General features: G+C 41.2%; 1 protein-coding gene across 1 annotated transcript in view; it reads right to left on the bottom strand.

Moving 5' to 3' along the window:
- Positions 1 to 21,558, bottom strand: part of TNKS2 (tankyrase 2) — a gene marked incomplete at its 5' end in the record, with an annotated part of 46,784 nt that overhangs the window by 2,001 nt on the left and 23,225 nt on the right. The window contains 10 exons of the mRNA XM_025213236.1: positions 2,392 to 2,578; positions 5,313 to 5,418; positions 7,119 to 7,193; positions 10,307 to 10,404; positions 14,547 to 14,667; positions 16,848 to 16,886; positions 17,712 to 17,794; positions 18,519 to 18,771; positions 19,511 to 19,699; positions 20,441 to 20,550. Coding sequence (XP_025069021.1) covers positions 2,392 to 2,578; positions 5,313 to 5,418; positions 7,119 to 7,193; positions 10,307 to 10,404; positions 14,547 to 14,667; positions 16,848 to 16,886; positions 17,712 to 17,794; positions 18,519 to 18,771; positions 19,511 to 19,699; positions 20,441 to 20,550 — 1,261 coding nt within the window. The remainder of the gene's footprint in view (positions 1 to 2,391; positions 2,579 to 5,312; positions 5,419 to 7,118; positions 7,194 to 10,306; positions 10,405 to 14,546; positions 14,668 to 16,847; positions 16,887 to 17,711; positions 17,795 to 18,518; positions 18,772 to 19,510; positions 19,700 to 20,440; positions 20,551 to 21,558) is intronic.

Below are 21,558 nucleotides of genomic sequence, written 5' to 3' on the forward strand. Positions count from 1 at the left end.
CAGGGGAGTCAAGTGGCCTGACCCCTGCTGCATGTTGCCCACCCACACTTACCCTCCTGGCTGCCTGGCCCCACCCCCATCCCTATACCCTCCCTGCTCTCTAACCCGCACTCTGCTCACCTCCCCCTCTGCCACCACTTACCTTATCCTTGCAGCTTTGGCTTTTGTTAGGGCCCTCCTTTAGCAAAGGATAGGGATCACACAGTACAGGGTGCCTCTGGACCTAGCCTAGCCATGCAGAAGCTGTTGCAATGGCAAACAGCTTAAGACCTGGCCTTGGAGCTGGAGTCAGAGCTGTACCTGCCACTGTATGGCTGGGCTGGAGACAGGATGGGCTCCTTGGCCTGAACAGAGCCCTGCTAGAGCTGCCAGAGTAAGTTAAGCCATAGTAAATTTAATAGATTTCAAAGAAATTAGGGCTGGAAGAAACCTCACGAGATCATTGAGTCCAGACCCCCTACCCAAGTGGCAGGAAGTCAGCTGAGGTCAGACCCCAGCAAGATAAGCATCCAAACACAACTTAGACATGTCCAGAGTAGGTGCTTGCACCACTTCTGGGGGGAGTCTGTTCCAGACTGCGGAGACTCGGACAATAAACAAGTTTTTCCTTATGTCCAGTCTAAAACGGTTTTCCAGCAGTTTGTGACTGTTGGACCTAGTCTTCCCTGAGGGAGCCCGGGTGAACAGATGTTCTCCCGGGTCCTGATGTACACCCCTGATGTACTTATGGGCTGCCACCAAGTCCCCTCTGAGGGAATTACAAAGGCAGAGGGAATCAGAAATTGCAGGGGGCAGGTGGCCGGGAGGCAGTGACTGAGGCTGAAACTCTGACCTCGGAGTGAAGCCTCTTAAAATGAAGAGGGACATAAGATTAGGAGGGACAATGAGACAGATCTCCAACCACCATCCCATTCCTCTGAAACCTGTGAGAAAATGGTACATGTAGATTTAATTTCCTCTCCTTTTCTGGTTGAAGTGGTGGCCTAATGAACACTGTAGGGCAAGATAACTCAGCCTGTGGGTCCAACTGATTTAGCAAAAGGTGCTCACTTTCTCAAACATGAGACTGAGGATTCACGGGAAAGTTAGAAACATACCATATTTACCAGAATCCAAGACAACTTTGAATTTCATATGACCCCCATTTCCAATAACTAGATTCTACACACAGAAAATTTAAAAATTGTTATCATTTTCCATGTACAGAATCTAATTATTGGAGGGATGTCTTAAATTCATGCCCTACAATTGTGGCAGGGAAAGCACAGGGGAAGGGCAAGGAGCCAGACCCCACCTCTTTGTCCCACCACATACCCCCTGAACCTACATACCTATATGCTTGCCCCCTGCTACCTATTCCCCCCACTTGCCTGTGCCTGGCTCCCCCACTGCCTTCTGGGCTGCTCTGGCTCCAGCTTCGGGAAAGTCAGCAGCAGTATCAGCCCTGGCCCATGTACAGCCAGGCAAATAGTGGCACAGCTCTGGGCTGGACCTGAAGGTAATGGAGGGGGGGAAGAAATGCTTCAGTCTTCTCCATGCTCCTCCCTGCTCTGCATGGTCTCTCTCCTGCACCCCCACTACTTCCAGTCTCCCCACAGCTACTCACCTTCATGCTGTAAGGCCCCTCCCCCGCTGCATGACCCATGGTCTGCCCTAGGCTGGTACTCAAATCTAAAACAAAACTTTTCCCCATGCCTATGCTGTGTGTGTGGGTGGGGGGGAACAATTAGTCTTGGATTCGAGTAAAAACACTAATGGACATTTTACAGAATAAGGACATACTCCAAAACCTAGAAACAAGTAGGATGGGAGGCTGCATAAGTCTGCCACACCACACCGCAAAGCACTAAAGATCAATGTCCAAAAATGCAATGAGTGTCACCCAAGCCTTACTAAACTCAGCCTGCAAAAATTTCAAGATGGCCATACTTCTGGTTTATCTAGGTGAAATGTCTCACTCCCTGTATCAGGCACAGAAGGCATATAAAATCTGAACAGAATGCAGGTATACTGCTAGTCTAGAAAGTATCTGGGTTTGTATATTATATGGCATGAAAGAAGGGACTGATTACTTTTCACTTTACCTTTCATACATACACATTTCTACATTCCCTTAGCTTTTTTGATTTCCAGGCTAAATAAACCTAGTTCTTGGGGCTTATAAGCAGACAAATTCAGATAATGTCTTTAAACATCTTCAGCATTAAGTTTCTTAAAGCTTTGTGAAAGACTGGCAGCCAAAACTCATGTTAGCACTACCTGCTTTAACTGTTAGTACACGTTGAGTGGGTACACCTACTGAGTTAGTATTTTAGCCTGCTGCATTTGATTGCACCAGGCAAAATCTAATTGCTTTGCATGAACAGATTCAGCAACAGCTATCCAACTCACCTGTGGCAGACATAACAAGAACGGTCTTTGTGAATTGGGCATCCAGTGCCGCCTCCAATTCCATACACATACTGATTACTTTTAGAAGAGTTTTCAGCGAAATATATCCCAGCTCCAAACATCCCACCTATGTAGGCATGTCTCTCATCAAAGCCTTTATGTATAATTGCGTTCACAAATGGGGAGCCTAAAGGAAAGTTAAGATGAAGTACAACAAGAGTGGTCAGAAAAAATTTCTGGCTTATACAAGTCTGTCATCAGTTTAGGTTTGCTGTTAGCTTCTTCATCCTTGGGAGCTACTGCTATGGTAAATGTATTAATAATGGGAAAGAAACTGCCAGGAACATGATCCCTGACAACTGACTCTCAGAAAAGATACCATGTTTTACAAATGTTTACATAGTTATAGAAAATTAGGGTTGGGAGAGACCTCAGTGGGTCATCTAGACCAATCGCTGGGCAAAAAAAAAAAGAAGCAAGAATGATACATCTATATTATCCCAGCCAAGGCTTTGTCTAGCCGGGCCTTAAAAACCTCCAAGGATGGAGATCCACAACCTCTCTGGGTTACCTGTTCCAGTGCTTCACCATCCTCCAACTGGAAAAGTTTCCTTAATATCTAACCTATACCTCCCTTGTTGCAACTTGAGACCATTGCTCATTGATCTGTCATCTGCCACCACTGAGAACAGTCTTGCTCCATCCTCTTGGAACCACCCTTCAGGTAATCAAAGGCTGCTATTGAATTGCCTCTCAGTCTTCTCTCCTTCAGACTAAATAAGCCTAGTTCCCTCAGTCTCTCCTCAAGGTTAAGTATAGACAGTCAAAAACCCTGAGGCTGAACTGATTCAATCTTTGCAGGTTAGTCTAAACTGTACAGATTAAACCAATAACCAAGTGAACAGATATATAACCACATGCCTGCAATGGCCCAGGCCAGAAGCCAGGGGGTGTTAGAGCACACCTCCTTGCTTAGCTGGAACAGAGGTTTGGGCCAAAGCCAGCTTGTCTGCCCTGCAACTGGGGATGTGTTGGGGGGGGGGGAGTTGCAGGGGAGGTGAAAAGTATCCTGGGATGTTGTGAGTTAAACTTGAATCTGAAGGGGATCTGGGACAGCAGCTCAAAACTGATTTAGGTTAAATCAGTTTAAAGTCTGATACAGTATCCATCCAGATTCATCTTAAACTGGTTTCAGACATTTTGAAAGCACTTTATGTCCACCGAACTTTTGAAATGGTTTCTGATCACTTATACTGGTTTATGTGTACTTTTTGTCCCTAGCCCATAAATTGTGTGCCCCAGCCCCTAACCATTTTTGTTGTTTTCTGCTGGACTCTCACCAATTTGTCCACATCCCTTCTCCAGTGGGGAGCCCAAAACTGGACACAGTACTCCAGATGTGGCCTCACCAGTGCTGAATAGAGGGGAATAATTACTTCCCTTCATCTGCTGGCAATGCTTGTACTAATGCAGTCCAGTATGCCACTAGCTTTCTTTGCAAAAAAGGTACACTGTTGGCACATATTTAGCTCATTGTCTACTGTAACCCTCAGGTCCTTTTCTCCAGAGCTGCTGCTTAGCCAGTTGGTCCCCAACCTGTACTAGTGCATAGGATTGTTCTGTTGTAAGTGCAGGACTTAGCACGTGTCTTTAGTGAACCTCATGACATTTCTTCTGGCCCAATCCTCCAATTTGTCATGGTCTCTCTGAATCCTAGCCCTATCCTCCAGTGTATCTACTACTCCCCACAGCTTGGTGTCATCTGCAAAACTTGCTGAGGGTGCACTCCATCCCATCTTCCAAGTCACTGTTGAAGATACTGACCAAAACTGGCCTCATGACAAACTCCTGAGCACTCCACTTGATACCAGCTGCCAACTAGACATTGAAAAATTGATTACTACCCTTTAAGTCCTACAATCCAGCCAGTTTTCTATGCACCTTACCAGTCTATTCATCCAAATGATTTTTCCTTAGCCTGCTTGCAAGAATGTTGTGGAAGACTGTTTCAAAAGCCATGCTAAAGTCAACATTTCGGATCATTGTAAAAATAGCTAGCCTTAAAAGAAATGTTTACACACACACACACACACACACACACACACACACACACACACACACACACACACACAGAGAAAATATTAAAATTAGAGATGTTTAGGATCAACTAACTGTCTTGATGTATATGCATGATGCAGAACTAAGGTTAGGCATGCAGTCTTAACTCACATTTTGAATTTTGATTAGTCCAAGAGACTCTCCTAACCTATTTTTTTACTTAAAAAATTCCATGTTAAAATAGCACTGAACTATTTTACTTCAAGTAATTTACAAACTCTGCAGCAAGGAGCTGTTCAGTTTTTACTTTAGTGAATGCAAGTAAGTTTTTCATGATACAGCTAACATAGCCACTTAGTGAAGCAGAATAAACTGTCCTTTTTCCATGTCTAGGAGATTGTTTTCAGTAGATTAAAACTATCAAGACAAAACCAAATCTTTACTGAAATTGAAGAAAGCACATCTGGAAAAAAAGCTGGCTTGCCAAAGGTAAGTGTACTCTGTGCCTCCAATAATCTTGCTATCTGACAATAATAGCAAGAATTTAACCAGTTACAGAAGTATTATTTTGTCCTCTTCGCATCCACTTCAGACTTTGAACTGCTTTTGCTGTAACTTTAAAGTCATCTCTGGGTACACACAAAGCTACATGATGAAGGGATCCAAAATGTACAAAAGATACTGAAAAAAGTAGTTTCAGTTATAGTGATGAATTAAGAACTGGTAACAGAGTTGCAACATTTAGGAGCACACTAGCTTTAATTTACTTTATTATTGATGATTGAAAGACAAGAAAGAAAAGCATTCTCCTCAAGCATAACGGCACTGAAAATGGAAGAAAATTTGAAAATCAAAGACCTTACCATGAAACAACATCCTTTCATTAGCATGGTTATGGTTTTCTTCAGAAACTTCTTTTCTCCTATGAGTATATCTTTCCCATAGTTTTTTGTTGCACACTTTTTGAATCTGAAACAAATTTGAATCTAAATTCCATTTTTTCAGACAACATCTATTATTTGCTTTATCACTTGACTGACATTTGGATATACAGTAGTTTTACCAGAACAGAACCATCTCAAATGGTCACTTACACAAGTGATGTTTAATTAAGTTTTAAGAAAAGAAAGAGAATGAGGAGGATCTAGTTCTTCTAGGTTGACAGAATAAATTTAACTTCCACCATATAAAGCTAGGGTTGAAAGCCATTATATTCTAAATCTCTGACGATCTTTTACCTTTTTTGAATTTAATCAGTCCTAGTAACAGTTTGATTTTTACTGGAAAGTTAAAAGATGAATGCAATCCCTTTATTCCTGTTCACTTAAGTTCTGCTAAAATAACATTTTTCATCAAAAAAAACTTTATTCCCCTGCTTCAAATTTTTAATAGACTCATGTCTTCCATATTACACCTTATGATCTTTTCCAAGACCATGCAAAAATCCACCTCTCCCAATCCAAGTTTCTTGGCGGGAGGGGGTATGATTTTTTCAAAAAAGGTCTGGGCGTTTTCATTTATGTTAAAAAGTATAAAGGAAAACTATGATTAAAATAGTAATTTAAATTTTATTTTAAGTAAAACTTGCAATCATGATAATCTGTATAGCAGGGCTTAATTTACTATAATCCATTAGTATTGAAATTAGATAAATAGTTGTTATATGAATAAGCTCTCTTTGCATTTTAGCAAATTGAAGAGTGCTTCTTTTTAAATTATATAGTGAATCAAGAGGAAAAATATGTAACTTTCAATGTCAATTCATATTTTATAAATAGGTGGCAATATTACATACTTCTTTAATTATCTATATTATTTTTAGTTTTTAATGTGGGGAAAATGTAAATACTGACATTTACTCAAATATATACATGCAGAAAAGCTTTTAACCTGTTTTCAGTTTAGCTAGTCCATCATATCTTCATCAGGAGTACTTCATTTAAAATTGAGAAACCAATGGAATCGAAAGAGCACAAATGGGAAATTTCTTGCCTGATAATTTTCTTACTATTAACAATATCTCCCATAAGTGAGAAATACAAGCTATAAGCCATCTTGTCTACAGTTTCTGGGGCTATTCAGTGATTTAACAGTCCCCACTGTTTATATCTCCTTTTTAGGCTTGTTGTCAGATTAAGTCAAAGGTCAGGTAGAAACTGTCAGAATAAAACATAGTAACAAAAACTTCAATGCCAATGAATAATCTATACACCCAAGCTTACTAGCCTATATAATAAATATATAAAAGTTAAAATTTTTCCCTTTGGCTAAAATCCTTTCTAGAGAGGGTAGAATTACAGAAGATACTACTAGCAGGAAGGAAATTATCAAATGAGAAATTTTCTATTCAACAATCCAGTGCGCTCACAATTTTGATACATATGAGAAATAGCAAGTAATAAACAAAGTGGAAAGGGACAAATATGTAAGGAGCACCTCCCCTGAAATAGGGAGCATCTCCCGCAAATAGGCAAGCTGCTTTTGGATCATTGAATACAGCAAGAATCTCAGCTGCAAGGAGACCCCTTATAATTTTAAGTAAGGTGTTGCTGTCGTGAAAATCTCCTCAGGGCCTGCAAAGGCTGTTTTTACCTGTATAAATCAGTTACTCTCAGCCAAAAGTTCCAGAGCACATTCATCATTAAGAACTTCAGAGATCTGAATAGTACCTTTAGGATGTTGTATCTGTTGAAGACTCCACCAGCATGCCCACCATCTCTGTGCTCTCGGACTGTGCTCTGCATCTGAAGATTGAGACATTTAAGGCTATATATGCTGAACAAACAAATACTCCAATATTGGCCTGTGGCATGAGTGTCACAAATGGCATAAGCAACTTGTGTGTGTGTGGCATGCAATAGATCAGGGAAAGGATAAACAGCACAGCAGCAGATAAGGCAGGAAGCAGAAAGTAAAGCAGCAGATCAGGCAGGGAGCAGAGGGCTGGGAACAGAAAACAAGGCAACAGATTGGGAATGGAAAGGGTATCAGAGTGGCACCTGGGAAGGGTGAGAGGCTAATGTGGCACACCTGCCAAAAAAGGTTGGCCCCACTGCTTTAAACCATTCTGAAATCAAAGCAGTTGGATCTGTAAAAATAAAGGTTCATATGGAAAACTACATATTGTCATTAGCTAAAGTTAGCACTGGATCCATGAAGAACAGGTTTTGTGATATTTCTACAGAAGCTAATAGAACTTGAATACTTTGCTTGAATATAATACGACCCTGAATACAAGACAACCCCTAATAATCAGATTCTACACGTGGAAAGTTTGTTATAATTTTCCAGGAATAGAATCGAATTATTAAAGGTTTGACTTGAATTTATTCCTTTCCCACTGCTACAGCAGGGAAAATAAATCTGGCGGGGGGGTCAGGTAGCCCCTATGCTCTCTGCCTTCCCCCAGCAGCTTCTTTCCCTCCCACCCTTATTGTTAGACCCTACTCTCCTCAAGCACATGGAAGTGAGGAGCAAATTTGAAAACACTGACATTAAAACAAACATAGCTGTAGTAATTTGCACAGAGTACCCCATAGACTTTCACAGTTGTTAGGGTTGGAAGGGACCTCAATAGATCATTCCCCACCCCCACCCCGGGCAGGAAAGAGCGCTGGTTCACTTATGAATCAATTCTGGATGAACTGTTACATTTTTGGAAATTTTTGCAAGGTTTGGCACAGGTACTCCCATAAATACATTTTCAAGCAGCACTTTGTACAAACGATGCATGATAAAGCCAAAAGGCTCATGATTTACTATATAGTTCATGGGTTGGGGCCCAGAGTCAACAGCATTTCAAGACATGATGACCCCATAGCTCAGCACTACTCAGTATGTGTGTGTACTCCACATACCCCCAACAAAGGATCCATGTGCTAATTAGCCCCCAGCTCATGACTGGAACTGTATATTCTAGTCATGAGTCCTGGAATCCTCTAAAAATTTGTATGCAGATGAGGTGCAGGCAGCCTGGTCTGGCTCCACCTCATGGAGGATGGGACTATGCTAATCATGTGAGCCAGGCTGAGAGATGGGGTGAAAGAGGGATTCTGGGTGAATGTTTGGAATCCTGTTGGGTGATGTTTTCCCAGACATTTAAGGCTGGGGAAGAAACAGGAATTATTGGAAATGAGAAAGAAAGGCACAGCTCAGCTGTGGGAATAAAGAAGAAATAGACACGTATGCAATGTAGTGGCTCACTATGACTAAAAAGAATCAGTGCTGAGGGAAATTGCACTCAATGGGCACTACCATATAGCCTATCCAGATAGACTGCATCCTGTGAGTCTCCAAATGCAAGGCTCTCAGCTACACAATTTAGGGTGACAGGGGATTGGTCTTGGTCAGGGTTGGGCAATTATTTTGGTTTGAGGGCTGCTGAATGAGTTTTGGTGAGCTACCAAGAGCCAGAAAGGTGGCCCCACCCCCTGGCAAGTGCCCTACTCCTTGGTCACCATCTTGGGACTGGAAGTCCCACCCCCTAAACCCTGACCTTTGCTGCCAGAAGTCCCGTCCCTTGCCCCTGGAAGTACTCCTTTTGGTAATGGCATTTGCAATCTTGGAACAGGAAAAAAAACCCCCAAATCATATACTAAAATTCAAACATCCACAATAACGTATTTTAATTTCATTTTAAAAAATGTATTAAAAAATATATATATATTTGCCCTGATTTGTGTTTGTGTTGTGTACATAGAGATGACTGCATAATAGCTCAAAATGAAATCTTACTCTTGTATATGGGGGGGTATGGGGTTTTTGGGGGGCATGTGTGGATGTGGGTATGGGGGTTTGTGGGGAGCTGTGCGGTGTGTGTGTGTGTAGCAGTGAATGGGGCTCCCCCCAGAGGTGCGCAGTGGTTTTGGGGTGTGGGGGTGTGGTTGTGGGAGAGTGTTTGAGGGCATGGTGGGGTGTGCTCCTTTGGCTTTTTGCTCAGGGGCAAGTGAGACAAGGGGGCATCTAAACTCCAAGGCCTCTGGCCTTAGGGCTTGCACGTAGGATATCGGCCATGAATTTGGAATTATCTGAAGCCTCAGGCTGAAGAGTCTAGGAGGTAAGAAGCTCTTTGAATCAACTTTAGATAAAAGTTCTAAAAGCCCTGCTGAAGCACCTGATCTATACAGACACTGGGTTTTTTCATGTCTGTCAGCAGCCAAAATTAAAAAAAAAAAAAAAAAAGTGTTGTTTCCCATTAGCATGTCTGCACAATACAGGGCATGCATTTTATAGTCATGCTCAGGATTGGCAGCAGTTAATCAACTGCATACATGGTTTCCATTACTGAGCACATGCTGCTTTTGGCAGCATTTTAGTGATTGACAAACGTATCTAATCAGGTTTCCTTGTACGCAAAAGAAAGACAAGAGGCTTTCCCCTCCCCTCCCCGTGCTGATTTGGGGGAAAAAACCTCATCTTATAATTTATTAAATATGGTAGTTCTCAATTTACATTAGTTTGCCACTCTTCAACTGATTGTGTTTACTTAAGAATTCTGTACTGTGAAATATTTCAACCGCCGAGGAGAGAATACAGAGGAAGTAATAAATTATTAGAATCTAGCTCTGGAATACAGGAAAATGGCTACAGTGACCATTTCTCTGTTGAAGAAATAACCTCTCCAGTTGAAGGCAAGCTAAGTTAACTAGTGGTGACATATGTAGGAAAGGCAAATGAGTTATAACAATGGACAGTGGAACAGCACAGATAAGAAGGAAAACAGAAGTGTCTTGATGCAAGTTTTAAATCATTATGCTTGCTAACTTATCAGTGTATTACTACATAGTTCAGGAACAATCTGTATATCCAATTCTTTTGTCACTGGCACTTCATGGAGAGACTAGGGAGCAGCACATACCTCCTCCTCCACTGACTGAAATTCCTTATCTTCAGGAGAGAGATCTATGAGAATTGTTCCACTCCCAGAAGTATTCAAAGTGAGATATGGGTTAAGACCTATGAATACCATGAACATAAGAGTTTCAGATATGGATTTAAGAGAACAAAATTAAAAACACAAACAGCTCAGTACTGAAACACCATTTACAGATAGAGGCAAGGGGGAAAAAAACCTCTACTTGTTGTTTAAAACTTTCAATTTAAAATTAAGATGAGACTTAAGTCCCATTTCTGCTGCTCTTCTAGCACCTTAAGCACCTTATATTTTAGTGTTTTTAAAAAAATCAAGTTTGCAAGATATCTTTAGAAGAGCAGAATTACAAAAGGCTCAGCCCTGGGTCTCAGCTCCCTAGCTGAAGACAGGCAGAACTTTCAGTTTCTAAATGCTTTGGTCCCCAAGACATTCAGAGATGGCCAGCTGCATAAGCCAACTTCTCTCACCAACCCAAGGGCTTATGGCACCTCCTTGGACCTCTAAGTCCTCTAGTCAATTTAGTGATGATCAGAATGCAGATTTACTAAGCCTCACAGCAATATGCTCAAAATATACTGCATTGCTTCATGCACATTACTACTTCAAACTGGAAACAGGGTAGCACATGCCCAAGCCTGAATGGACACTGTTGGCACAGGATCCAGTTGGGAGTAGAATGCACAGAGACTCAAAGTAGCACCTCAAGTTTTCCTGTTTCCTTTGCTTTGTCTGAACTCTTGCTAGCAGGAAAAAACTAGTATACATATACATTTGAGCATCTCTGCAGTAAAAAAGACGTGTCTTGCTAAATATGGCTCATTCTGGATGACATGAGTAGTTTTTCTGGCTCAGACCATGAATTTTCCTGCATCAGATGGGCAGGAGTACACAAAAATGCCTAGAACATAATGATTCAATCATCTAATGCCAAATCGCATATGTCCAACTTGTGTATGTTGTAGAAACTACACACCACAGTCCTGGGCATGATAGCATCTTCTGCCCATAGGCATATCTTTGTGCACTGCTGAAACACCCTGAGGCAGAAGGGCTATGGATGATGTATTCCTGATAGGGCTGCCACGCTGTTCTTGGCAGATACCTGGACTATTTGAGACAGTACTACTGAAATCCAGTCACTGTGATAACCATTGCAACCAGATCCTCTGTGTAAAAGGTACCACAAACCTCTGGTATTAAAGCTGAAGGAAACATACACAGGAGTAATTGACTCTTGAATTGCAAGCTCTGACCTCTGCACAGGAACATACTTGCCACACTGAAATAATTGGGTCATCTATCTCATCCACCACTTTGGTACGCAAGCATTTCACCTCAGCACTTGGGGCAGAGTAGGAATGAAGCTGGCACTGACAAAAATGTAAAAGCAGTCCTCAACCCCAGGAGGCCAGAGCCTGATGCTAATTCGCCAAAGACAATTTTCTGTTGGAAAGCTCTGAATTTGCAAATAAAGACAGTGGGATTTAATACAGAGGCTGTTGCCAGTTCTTTATCAGGAATTACATGCGAGTTGGAATGGGGCTGTAAAAATAGAGCCAGATGCATGCTAGGTGGCTTTGTAAAATGGCCTGCCCAGGATATACTAGCAGGTGGCTACAGATGGATACCGAGGGTCTTGGTAGCAAGCTGCAGCTCAACACAGCGTATTCCACCAGTACTTTTAAAACATGCAGGTTTGTGGGAGAAAGAGTCAGTTAATACTTTTCAAAGTACCTGCACTCTGCTGAAAGCCTTGCACTCACTGGTCTGAGGTTGGAACCCAAATAGCTATGTAAAAGGTTTAGAAACAAGAAGCTTTGACTTAAGGAAAGCTTCAAAATAAAACTCCAAAAGAAAGTTTATGAAACAGTGGCTATATTGTATCTAGGGAAGGGTGCCAGAATACTAGTATGAATGTGTGCAAGCACCAGAACCCTAGGGACTAGAAACCAGAGCTTAATCACTAAAATAAATAAGGCTTTGAAGCACTGCACTGAAATACTGAGGTAAGGTAGCGAGCACTTATAGATGGAAATAAAGGCCGCAGCTGGAGTATTGTGTCCAGTTCTGTGCGCCCCATTTCAGGAGGGATGTGGACAACATGGAGAGGGTCCAGAGGAGGGCCACCTGCATGATCCAGGGACAACAGGGCAGACCCTACAGGGAGAGACTGCGGGACCTGAACCTATTCAGCCTCCACAAGAGAAGGCTGAGGGGGGACCTGGTGACCGTCTATAAACTCACTAGGGGGAACCAGAAGGGTTTGGGGGAGACGCTGTTTCCCCTAGCCCCCGCTGGCATAACAAGGAGTAATGGGCACAAGTTGATGGAGAGGAGGTACAGATTGGACATCCGAAAAAACTACTTCACAGTTAGGGCGGCTAGGAGCTGGAACCAACTTCCAAGGGAGGTGGTGCTGGCCCCTACCCTGGGGATCTTTAAGAAGAGGCTGGATACCTACCTGGCTGGACTCATTTGAGTCCCGTTTTTTGTTTAGGGTTCTTTTGTTGTTCTCCCGCCCTGGCGGGGGGTCGGGCTAGAAGATCTATTAGGTCCCTTCCGACCCTAAAACTATGGAACTATGAAACTATGAAAGGCCTTTTAAGGCAAGAGAGTAAGGGCATTTTGACATGCATTTCTGACATGGTGCTGGGTGCTTTTCATTAGCAAGCCATGCTAATTAAAAGCACCTGGCACTGCATCGGGAATACATGCATCAGAGGCGCAGTGCGCCTCCACGCTGAGAAAATGGCAGTGGTGCACTTTGAACTAAAGCGCATCGAATGTGTTTTAGCTCCAAGTGCACCACCACCATTTTCTCAGTGAAGAGGTGCACTGATACACGTATGTGATGTGTGAGGCTGCCAGAGTGCGTCAATTTATGTTCTCCAGCAGACTCGATTAATTGAGTCTGCTCCAAAATGCTGGATTTCCAGTCCGTCAGAGCAGGCTCTCTGCATGTGTGCAAGTGCTCTAAAAGTCCTCAAAATCTTCAGAGCTAGGGAAACTATCCGAACTAGGCTTCGGAATGGCCATTGATGCTTTCTGACCGCAGATTTTTATACAGTCAAAATCAAACCTAACTGGAAGACAAGAATACCATATCAAAACCTGCAGAAGGTTAAAGCTCAAACTGGATACTGGGCTAGATTGGCAAATGAAGAGTTACAGCTCCTGCCTAGGACGCTGCATGCAAGTTTTAAAAAATAAGTTATTGAAGGTCCAGGTAAATACATTACATTACTACTACAGCTCTTAAAGGCAAGAAGTCATTTAGTGCTTGAGAAGTTGCACCTCTCTCATTGCTAGGGAGCCCAGACTTCAGAGTGAAAATTCACAGATGGTGTCTTTAGAGAAATAAATCCTAGCAATTCTAACTAATTTATTCTATTGCTATGAAACCCAGCAAGACAATAGCAGCCAGTGTTTCTGCAAGACAGGAAAAAAAAATAGCATGCTCTTTTTTGTTTTCTCTGCAGTCATAGTTAAATGAAGCATGCTATTCCCAGGATTGTGCTGGCATCAATGCGGCACAAATAAAAGATTTTAGCATAAAACTCAGTACAAGCTGAAGCCACTAAACAAAGCAGCTATGTTAATTTCAGCTCCACTGGAAACATGGACTGTACTTTTTAAGAAAAAAAATTAAAACTCCAGTCATTCTTCTGAGACAATGAACACAGTGCCTCCAACAAAGTGTGAGAGCATGAACAGTAATTGTATTGAGACCCCTGGAATCTTTTATCATGAGATGCTACATCACCTATGATAGGCACTGTACACTGTTTGTACAGCACACAGTAATACAGGGGCCTTCATCCAGGACTACAGTTTAAGTGCTGTGATAATTAAAAAAAATAAAATAAATATGGTCCCAATTCCAAAAAGCTTAGAAGTCTACCAGCTGCAACAAACAGAAGTCAATACAGACTCTGCTCATGACAATGTATTAAAAAGGTACTAGGTACTAAATACAAAATATTAAAAATTGTTTTGAATTTAGTACCCTTTTATCACCAAACAATGCTCTCATGTGAACTTCAGCTGAATGAAACTTTGGTCATATATTGCCAGTGAGCACCATTTTATATTTGATTCGTATACATTCCACATTTGTTTTATAGTTGCGTTACCAACTCTTTTTTAACATGATAAAACCAAGAGTTTATAAAAAATGGCCTCTGTTAAAGCAGCTGCATTTTATCTTGAATCAGTGAAAACATACCTTGCTGTCCAGAAATCAATCTTTCAACACCTTTGATTATTTTATGTCTATGACCATAAGCATTGATTCCAATTTCCTTTAATTCTTTGTGTCCCATTTCAACCAATACATCCAATGTTATCTAGAGCAAAGAACAATATAATTAGTTTAGACTGCTGCATACATTTTAATGAACACTTAGTAGTTTCACTAAATACAAATATTTCAAAAGAGAATTAACAGCATAAACTACTCAAGTGGCATAATGTTAAATCTAAAACAGAGAGATGTGCAGATACATTAGCAAGCCAATTAGAAAAACAAAAATATAAGGGGTTTTAACATAAATGTATTAAATTAAAATCAGAAGTCACAGAAATGTAGGGCTGGAAGTGACCTTGGTAGGCTGTCTAGTCCTTCCCTTGCTCTGAGCCAGGACCAATTATACCTAAAGCTATTTGTAACAAGATCTTTGTCTCATCCATTATTGGAATAGAATGGATATCACACAACTTCCCCAGGTACCAGTTTTAGTGTGCAATTATTCTTATACTTACTAATTCAACTTTCTTTTGTTGTAAATTAAAGCAATTAATTATCTTTCTATCATCAGGAGAACTATTTACTATCCCCTTTATAATGAACTGTAACATATTTTATGAATGGTTTCCCCCTTCCTAAACTAAACCAACCTAATTCATTCAACTTCTCACATGTTTTTTAAACTCTTATGACTTTTGCCTTGTTTTTTAAACTCTTATGACTTTTGTTTGGTCCCTCTAGACTTTCTTCATTTTGCCCAATTTTTTCCCAGAGCATGGTGTTCAAAGCAAGACAGCGTGCTCCAGCTAGGGTCTCTCACAGCTGAGCAGGGAAGCATTACCGAGGACAAGCTTGTTAAAACAGAATGACATTGCCTTTTTGGCAACAAGTAACACTGGTTGCATTCTGAATGTTTTAATGACACTTCTCCCTGGCTTTGCTTCTCTGATTTTCCCTAAAAAGCTATTTATGCTATTTGAAAGCAAAAAAACAACAAGGATCAAGATAGCCAATACAGTGCTAGGAATCATTAGGAAAGGAACTGAAAACTAAACGGGAATCATCACCATGTTATTTATATAAAAGTTGTTGTGCATTCACATCTTAAGTACTGTAATTACTCAATTCCAAGATGAGGTGTGTCCCTTTTCCATGCCCAATTCAACATGGGGGGAAGAACCATTGTCCTGGATTCAAGTGCCTCCTGCTCTCCTGCCACCTCTCCCTGCCCAGCTGCTTACCCTCAATTGTGAGTTCGGCTCAGGGCACAGAGCACATGGTAACTCTGGTACTGGTCAAGCCATGCAGTAGTGGCAATGACAAGCAGCTCTGGCAACCCAGGGCCAGAGCTCCTGCTGCTGCAAACTCTAGTGCATGTCCTGGCTGGAGCCTGAGCTACCACATGCCCTGCATCCCAGATCAGAATGGGACCAGAACTATGACGGCTGTAAGTGGCTGTGGGGGGTGAGGCTGCAAGGGATGAGGGGCACAGGACCAGGAGCTGCAGGGCAGGCAGGCAGCAGGGGGTGCAGATGGTGGGGTGGGTGGGGGCACAGGATAGGATTCAGGCCAGCAATGCCCTCATTCCCGCAAGCCATTACTTTCCCTGCTGTAGCAGTGGAGAGGATGGGGGAAAAATTTAAGACGACCCCCCCAAATAGTTAAGATTCTATTCATGGAAAATTATAACAAAATTTATAAACTGTCCATGTGTAGAATCTAATTATTTGGCGGTTGTCTTAACTTTGAAGTTGTCTTGGATTCAGGTAAATGTGGTTCTGATCGCTCCATCTCAAAAGGATATAAACCTAGAAAAGTTCACAGAACGACAAGAAACAAGGTGTTTTTGGTGGGATCTTTACTGAACCAACTATCCAGTTGGAAAACATGTTAGACAAATTTTTGAGTACTGAAAAACAAAACCAAAAGGCTTGCTTCCCACATATTTCGTGGGCTATCACAGTTACAGCAACACTCCAATCCTACTACAGAGTAAGGTAACAAAGATAATTGTATGAAATGGCTTCCATGCAAGAAAAGAATGAAAGGACTAAGACTTTTTAGCTTGGAATAAAGACCGAGGCAGGATATAGTAGAGGTTTACAGAAATCACAAATGATGCAGAAAAACTGAATAGAAAACAACTGCTAAGTCTCATAAAACAAAAACTAGGGGGAGCTTGGTGAAATTATCAGAGAGGAGGTTTCAAACAAACAAGAGGAAGTACTTTTTTTACTTGTGTATAAAAAAGCAAATGTGTAATTAACTTGTGGAACTCACTGTCACAGGCAATTGTGGAGGCTCAGGCCAATAGCCTAACTGGATTCAAAAAGAGATTAGACAAATTTATGAAGAATAGGTCCGTCAGGGACTAATTAAAAAAAGACAGTCAGGCTTAGGACACTCCTAAACCTTTGACTGATGGTAACTTGGAAGGGTAAGAGAGGGGATGGATTGTTTTGTGTGTTATGTTCTTATATTCTTCCTCTAAAGTAGGGGTGGCCAACCTGCAGCACATGTGCCACAAGTGGATGGACAGCTTGTGTGTGGGACACATGGCAGATCAGGGAAGAGCTGAATGCAGAGCAGCAGATTGGGCAAGGAGCAGGAAGCAGTGTGATGGATCAGGCAGGGCAAGGGGATCAGAGTGGTACTTGGTGAGGGCACAGGGCCTAATCTGTGACACCTGCCAAAAAGTTGGCCCCACTGCTATAAAACAGTGATTCTAAGCCAGGGTGATGGGGCACTCTAGGGTGTTGCAAGATCCTCTGAAGGCCGCCCCAAGGTGTGAGGAAATAAATCAGAGGAAAAAAAAAGTGGAGGCTCAGGCTTGTCCCTGCCTGGCCAATTCCGTCCCCCAATGACCAGCCCCTCTGCAAGGAGGTAAGCACTGTAATATATACATTAGTTTTTTTAATTGGGTGCCACCCAATTCACAAAAGCTATGGAGGGGCTGTCTTGAATCCAAAACAGTTGAGAACCACTGCTCTAAGGCATTTGATCACGGTCAGTGACAGCAGACAGGGCTAGATGAATTTTTGGCCTGACCCAGTAAGTACGACAGCATTAATGCTACGATCCCTAGCAAAGTCCTGTCATTCCTCCTTTTTAGGCTGAAAAGTGGTGCACAGAAATACTACTTACCTGCTCTCTTTCAAATATGTCAATCAGATGTTCAAGTCCAAGATTCCTCACAAATTGATTTATACTAAAATCTACACCTGGAACTGAACATAACAGTTTATAAGTTACATTCATAACTGTACTTTCTACAATGCTGCACGTTATACTGTTGCTATAAGGGGAAATACAAGAATTCTTAAAAAGTGAACAAGCAAACAAACTTGCGAACTTTAAAAATAAATAGTCAAATTCCTAATGTGACAATTATTGTTTCTCATGATATCCAACCAGAATGTGCTAGGCTCTTTGAAAAAAAAAAAAAAAAAAGAGGCAACTCTTCAGCAACCAATATCGTATTTCTATGCAGTGAACAAAAGCTACATAAGCAACCTTCTCAAGACTGCCAATTTAAAATCAATTGTTTAGAATCCAGGAATTAATTGTTTACAAAAAGTCTATACTAATAAAAGTATTGACAAACTTGGTTTCTAGCAAAAAAAAAAAAAAAATCTTATTTACCTGTAAGAAGGTTGCTAAAAGGGGTGGGGAGTGGGGGTGGGAATTGAAGACGTTTTAAAGGTCTCCAAAAATATGGAACTTTTAGGACCTCACTCATCAGGTTAAACTTGGAAAAAAACACAGAACGGATGGGGATATAAATACAGAACTAGAAATTCTGTTAACAATTAAGGAATACCTAGAAAACCCACTCTAATTAGATAAAAACACTGAAAATCTTCTCAATGAATGATGAACGAATGAAGCCCGTTTCCACTGAATACCTTCAACGATTTAAGAGGCAATAATTCATATCTTAGAAAACCTCACCTTCTTTTTTTTCTAACACTGTAGCCCCTTCCGCACCATTTGTAGCAACAACGGATGGGAGTTCAGAAAAGCTACCAGACAAGTTGTCAAGGCTACTAGCAGCTGACAAATTGGATGGGCTGGATGGAACGGAAGACAAGGATTCAGCTGTGGGTCCAGTAGTCTGAGATACATTTATAACCTGAGGTTTGTAACAAGATGGCAATGCAGAAAGAGGCATGGCTGCTGTCAACAGTGCGCTAACATCGTCTGCCTAAATATCAAGAGACAGTTCATTAAAATGAAGAAAAACTTTCTATTCAAAGATTTTCCTAGGAAAAAAGCTAATGCTGAAAGCAATTAAGTCCAAGCATCCTACTAAGTATCACATATGGAATGGAAACATTTCAACTAATTTGCAAGTGAGTTTTTATAGAAATATTTTTCTATTTTAAAAAGCTCTAAACAAAAGTCTAGCATACACCAAGATGTAATCCTTTTTGCTATTTCTAAAAACTTGCATAGGGTTACACACAAGAGACAACAAAACTCATTACTCATTTACTTAAGGTGCAGCATTTGATTGCATTATAATAACATCTTAAACAGCCACATCAAGTATTATAAAATGGGAAGGATATTATAACTTTTATAAAATTTGTTTAAATTTTACTGCTAAAGCAATTTTCATGGTCTAGTGTCAGGCAAAATAACTATCGTAAGCAAGACGTAGACGTACTAAGTGTAAATTCTGGAACAAAATTAACCATTGATTTTCTTTCTTCATTCTGCAATTACAAGAATTTTATAGCAGTCTTTAGCTACAGAACAGAAAAAGTAGATAAATGAAAGTGTATTAGGCCTTTGGAACCAAGCCTGTATAAACACTAGAGTATCCCAAGTGTTCACATATTGCACAGAAGCTCACTTTTTAAAATTTGGTGCCAGGAAAAAGGCTGAGCAGCCATTAACAGCAGCTAACCACAGATCTCCCCGAAGATCCCATCACTTACAGTGACCAGGTCTAAAGGTGTTTGTCCTTCTTGGTTTTTCAGAGTAGGATCAGCCCCATGTGCCAATAACAAGGCACAAAGTTGTGTCCTTCCTTTCTGGGCTGCTTCATGCAAAGGTGTGAAAGCCCATTTGTCTGTAGCATTCACACAGGCATTATACTTTATAAGTAAAGCTGCTACATCTACATGCTGGAAAATAAAATATCCTGTTACCTTCTGGAATGCTAATTTAATATCTTGTATCCCTCAGAATTATTACACACACTTTTGTGTAACTTTTCATCTGATTTTCCTAGAACTGATCTGAATTGTAATATGAAAAAGTAAACTCTCACAAAACAGAAGAGCTTAGTCCTAATGTACCAATGTACAATTAAGCCATTTTCTTCTGTAAACACAGAGATGGGACCAAATCATAACTCCAAATCTGAACTTACTTGAGGTGGGGGTACTTTAAATTCAGATCCCTGGCTCTAAATGGACTTCAACTATTTTGATTCCAGGCTGGTTCCAAACACGGAAGGGTCCCATTTTATATTTCTGGTTCACATATGGCTCAAATCTTACAAAGATCAGTCACACAAGTTAAAAACCTCACCAGTGAAATTCTAGCAGCATGCACACAGGAAAAACAAATTTACAAGATGTCTCCAGAACTGCTTGATTTTATAAGTTTCTGAATGACCCCTTCAAGCACAATACATTCCAACGACGTTTTCACAAATTTAAAGTCCCCACATTTGCAGTCAGCTAAGTGTGTGATCAAGTTATAATTTTTAGTTACAATGAAATTATATAAAAAGGTAAGGTTTTTTTTTTAAACAGATGGTCAAACAAACCACTTCATTCACATGAATAAAAGCAGCATCTCACTCCTGTTTTTAAAACTTCAAATTTTTTTCAAGAAGGTGAAAGGATAAAGGCACCTACCCCATATGATGCTGCATTATGTAAAGGTATCAGGCCTCCTTTATCCTGTGCATTCACATCAGCTCCATGCTGTAACAGGTACTCTGCAACCTCCAAATTGTTGTAACCAGCTAACAGGTAGTAAAGAAAGAGAGAATATAAAAGTCCTCAGAGAAACCAGTGTCATAGTTATACCAAGTTCACTTGGTTGTTTTTAACCATATTGGGGTAGCAAGCTCACCAAAAAAGTGGCCAAATCCACTTTGTTCACAGAATTCTTGGACTATTCTCAGTGCTAGTTGAAGACATTTAGTTATGGGTTAAATGAGTATTATGCCAATCCATCACATGATTTTAATACTTGAATAACTAAAACATAAGGAAAAAAACAAACAATATCTTTGAAAATCATGGTGTGAACAGCCTGCACTTAAGACTTCTGATTCTGAGTATAAAGCTTTTCCATGGCTAGGGCTGAAGCTGCTAATACCGCTGCTGCTGTCTGGCCAGGGCAGGTCAAGATGGCCCATGGGAACACAGGGGAGGGAACACAGAGGAGATCATGTGGTACAGGGGAGGGACAGGGCGTCCAGGGAAAGCCACAGAGTAGTAGGAATGGCTGACTCTAGCTCTGGCTCCAGTCTGGAACTGGAGACTCTGGTTTAGACCCAGCCAGGGGCTGGAGCCACTGCTGCTACCTGGCTGGGGCTGGGGCAAGAGCTACAGCAGGGAGAACAAGTGGATGGGTTCATGGTGCAGGCAGGGGGGCCCAAGGGATGCCTGTCAAGCTACCTGTTCCCTCACTGAAGTGGGGGAGAGGGAGGTGGGGGGTGGGGACAGACAGACACAAACAATCTTCCACATAAAATCTAATTATGGGGCAGCATGGGCATCTTAAATTCAAACTCATCTTTGATTCAGTAAATATGGTAATTTAATGGGCAAAGCAAAGGTTGTCTATTAACTTCTCACTAGGCTTTTTAATTGCCTGAAAAAACATTTAAGCATTAGATGTCTCAACCACATGCAAATTCACCCAAGTCCTTTTCTCTTCATCCCTTAATTCCTCTGGAATGGCAGCCTGTGGCAGGTTTTTGGCAGTCAGAAAGTTTGGAGTTGTGCCTGTCAGTGGGATTTAC

Source organism: Alligator sinensis, unplaced genomic scaffold, assembly GCF_000455745.1.
Source record: "Alligator sinensis unplaced genomic scaffold, ASM45574v1 scaffold493_1, whole genome shotgun sequence".
Taxonomy (NCBI): Eukaryota; Metazoa; Chordata; order Crocodylia; family Alligatoridae; genus Alligator; species Alligator sinensis.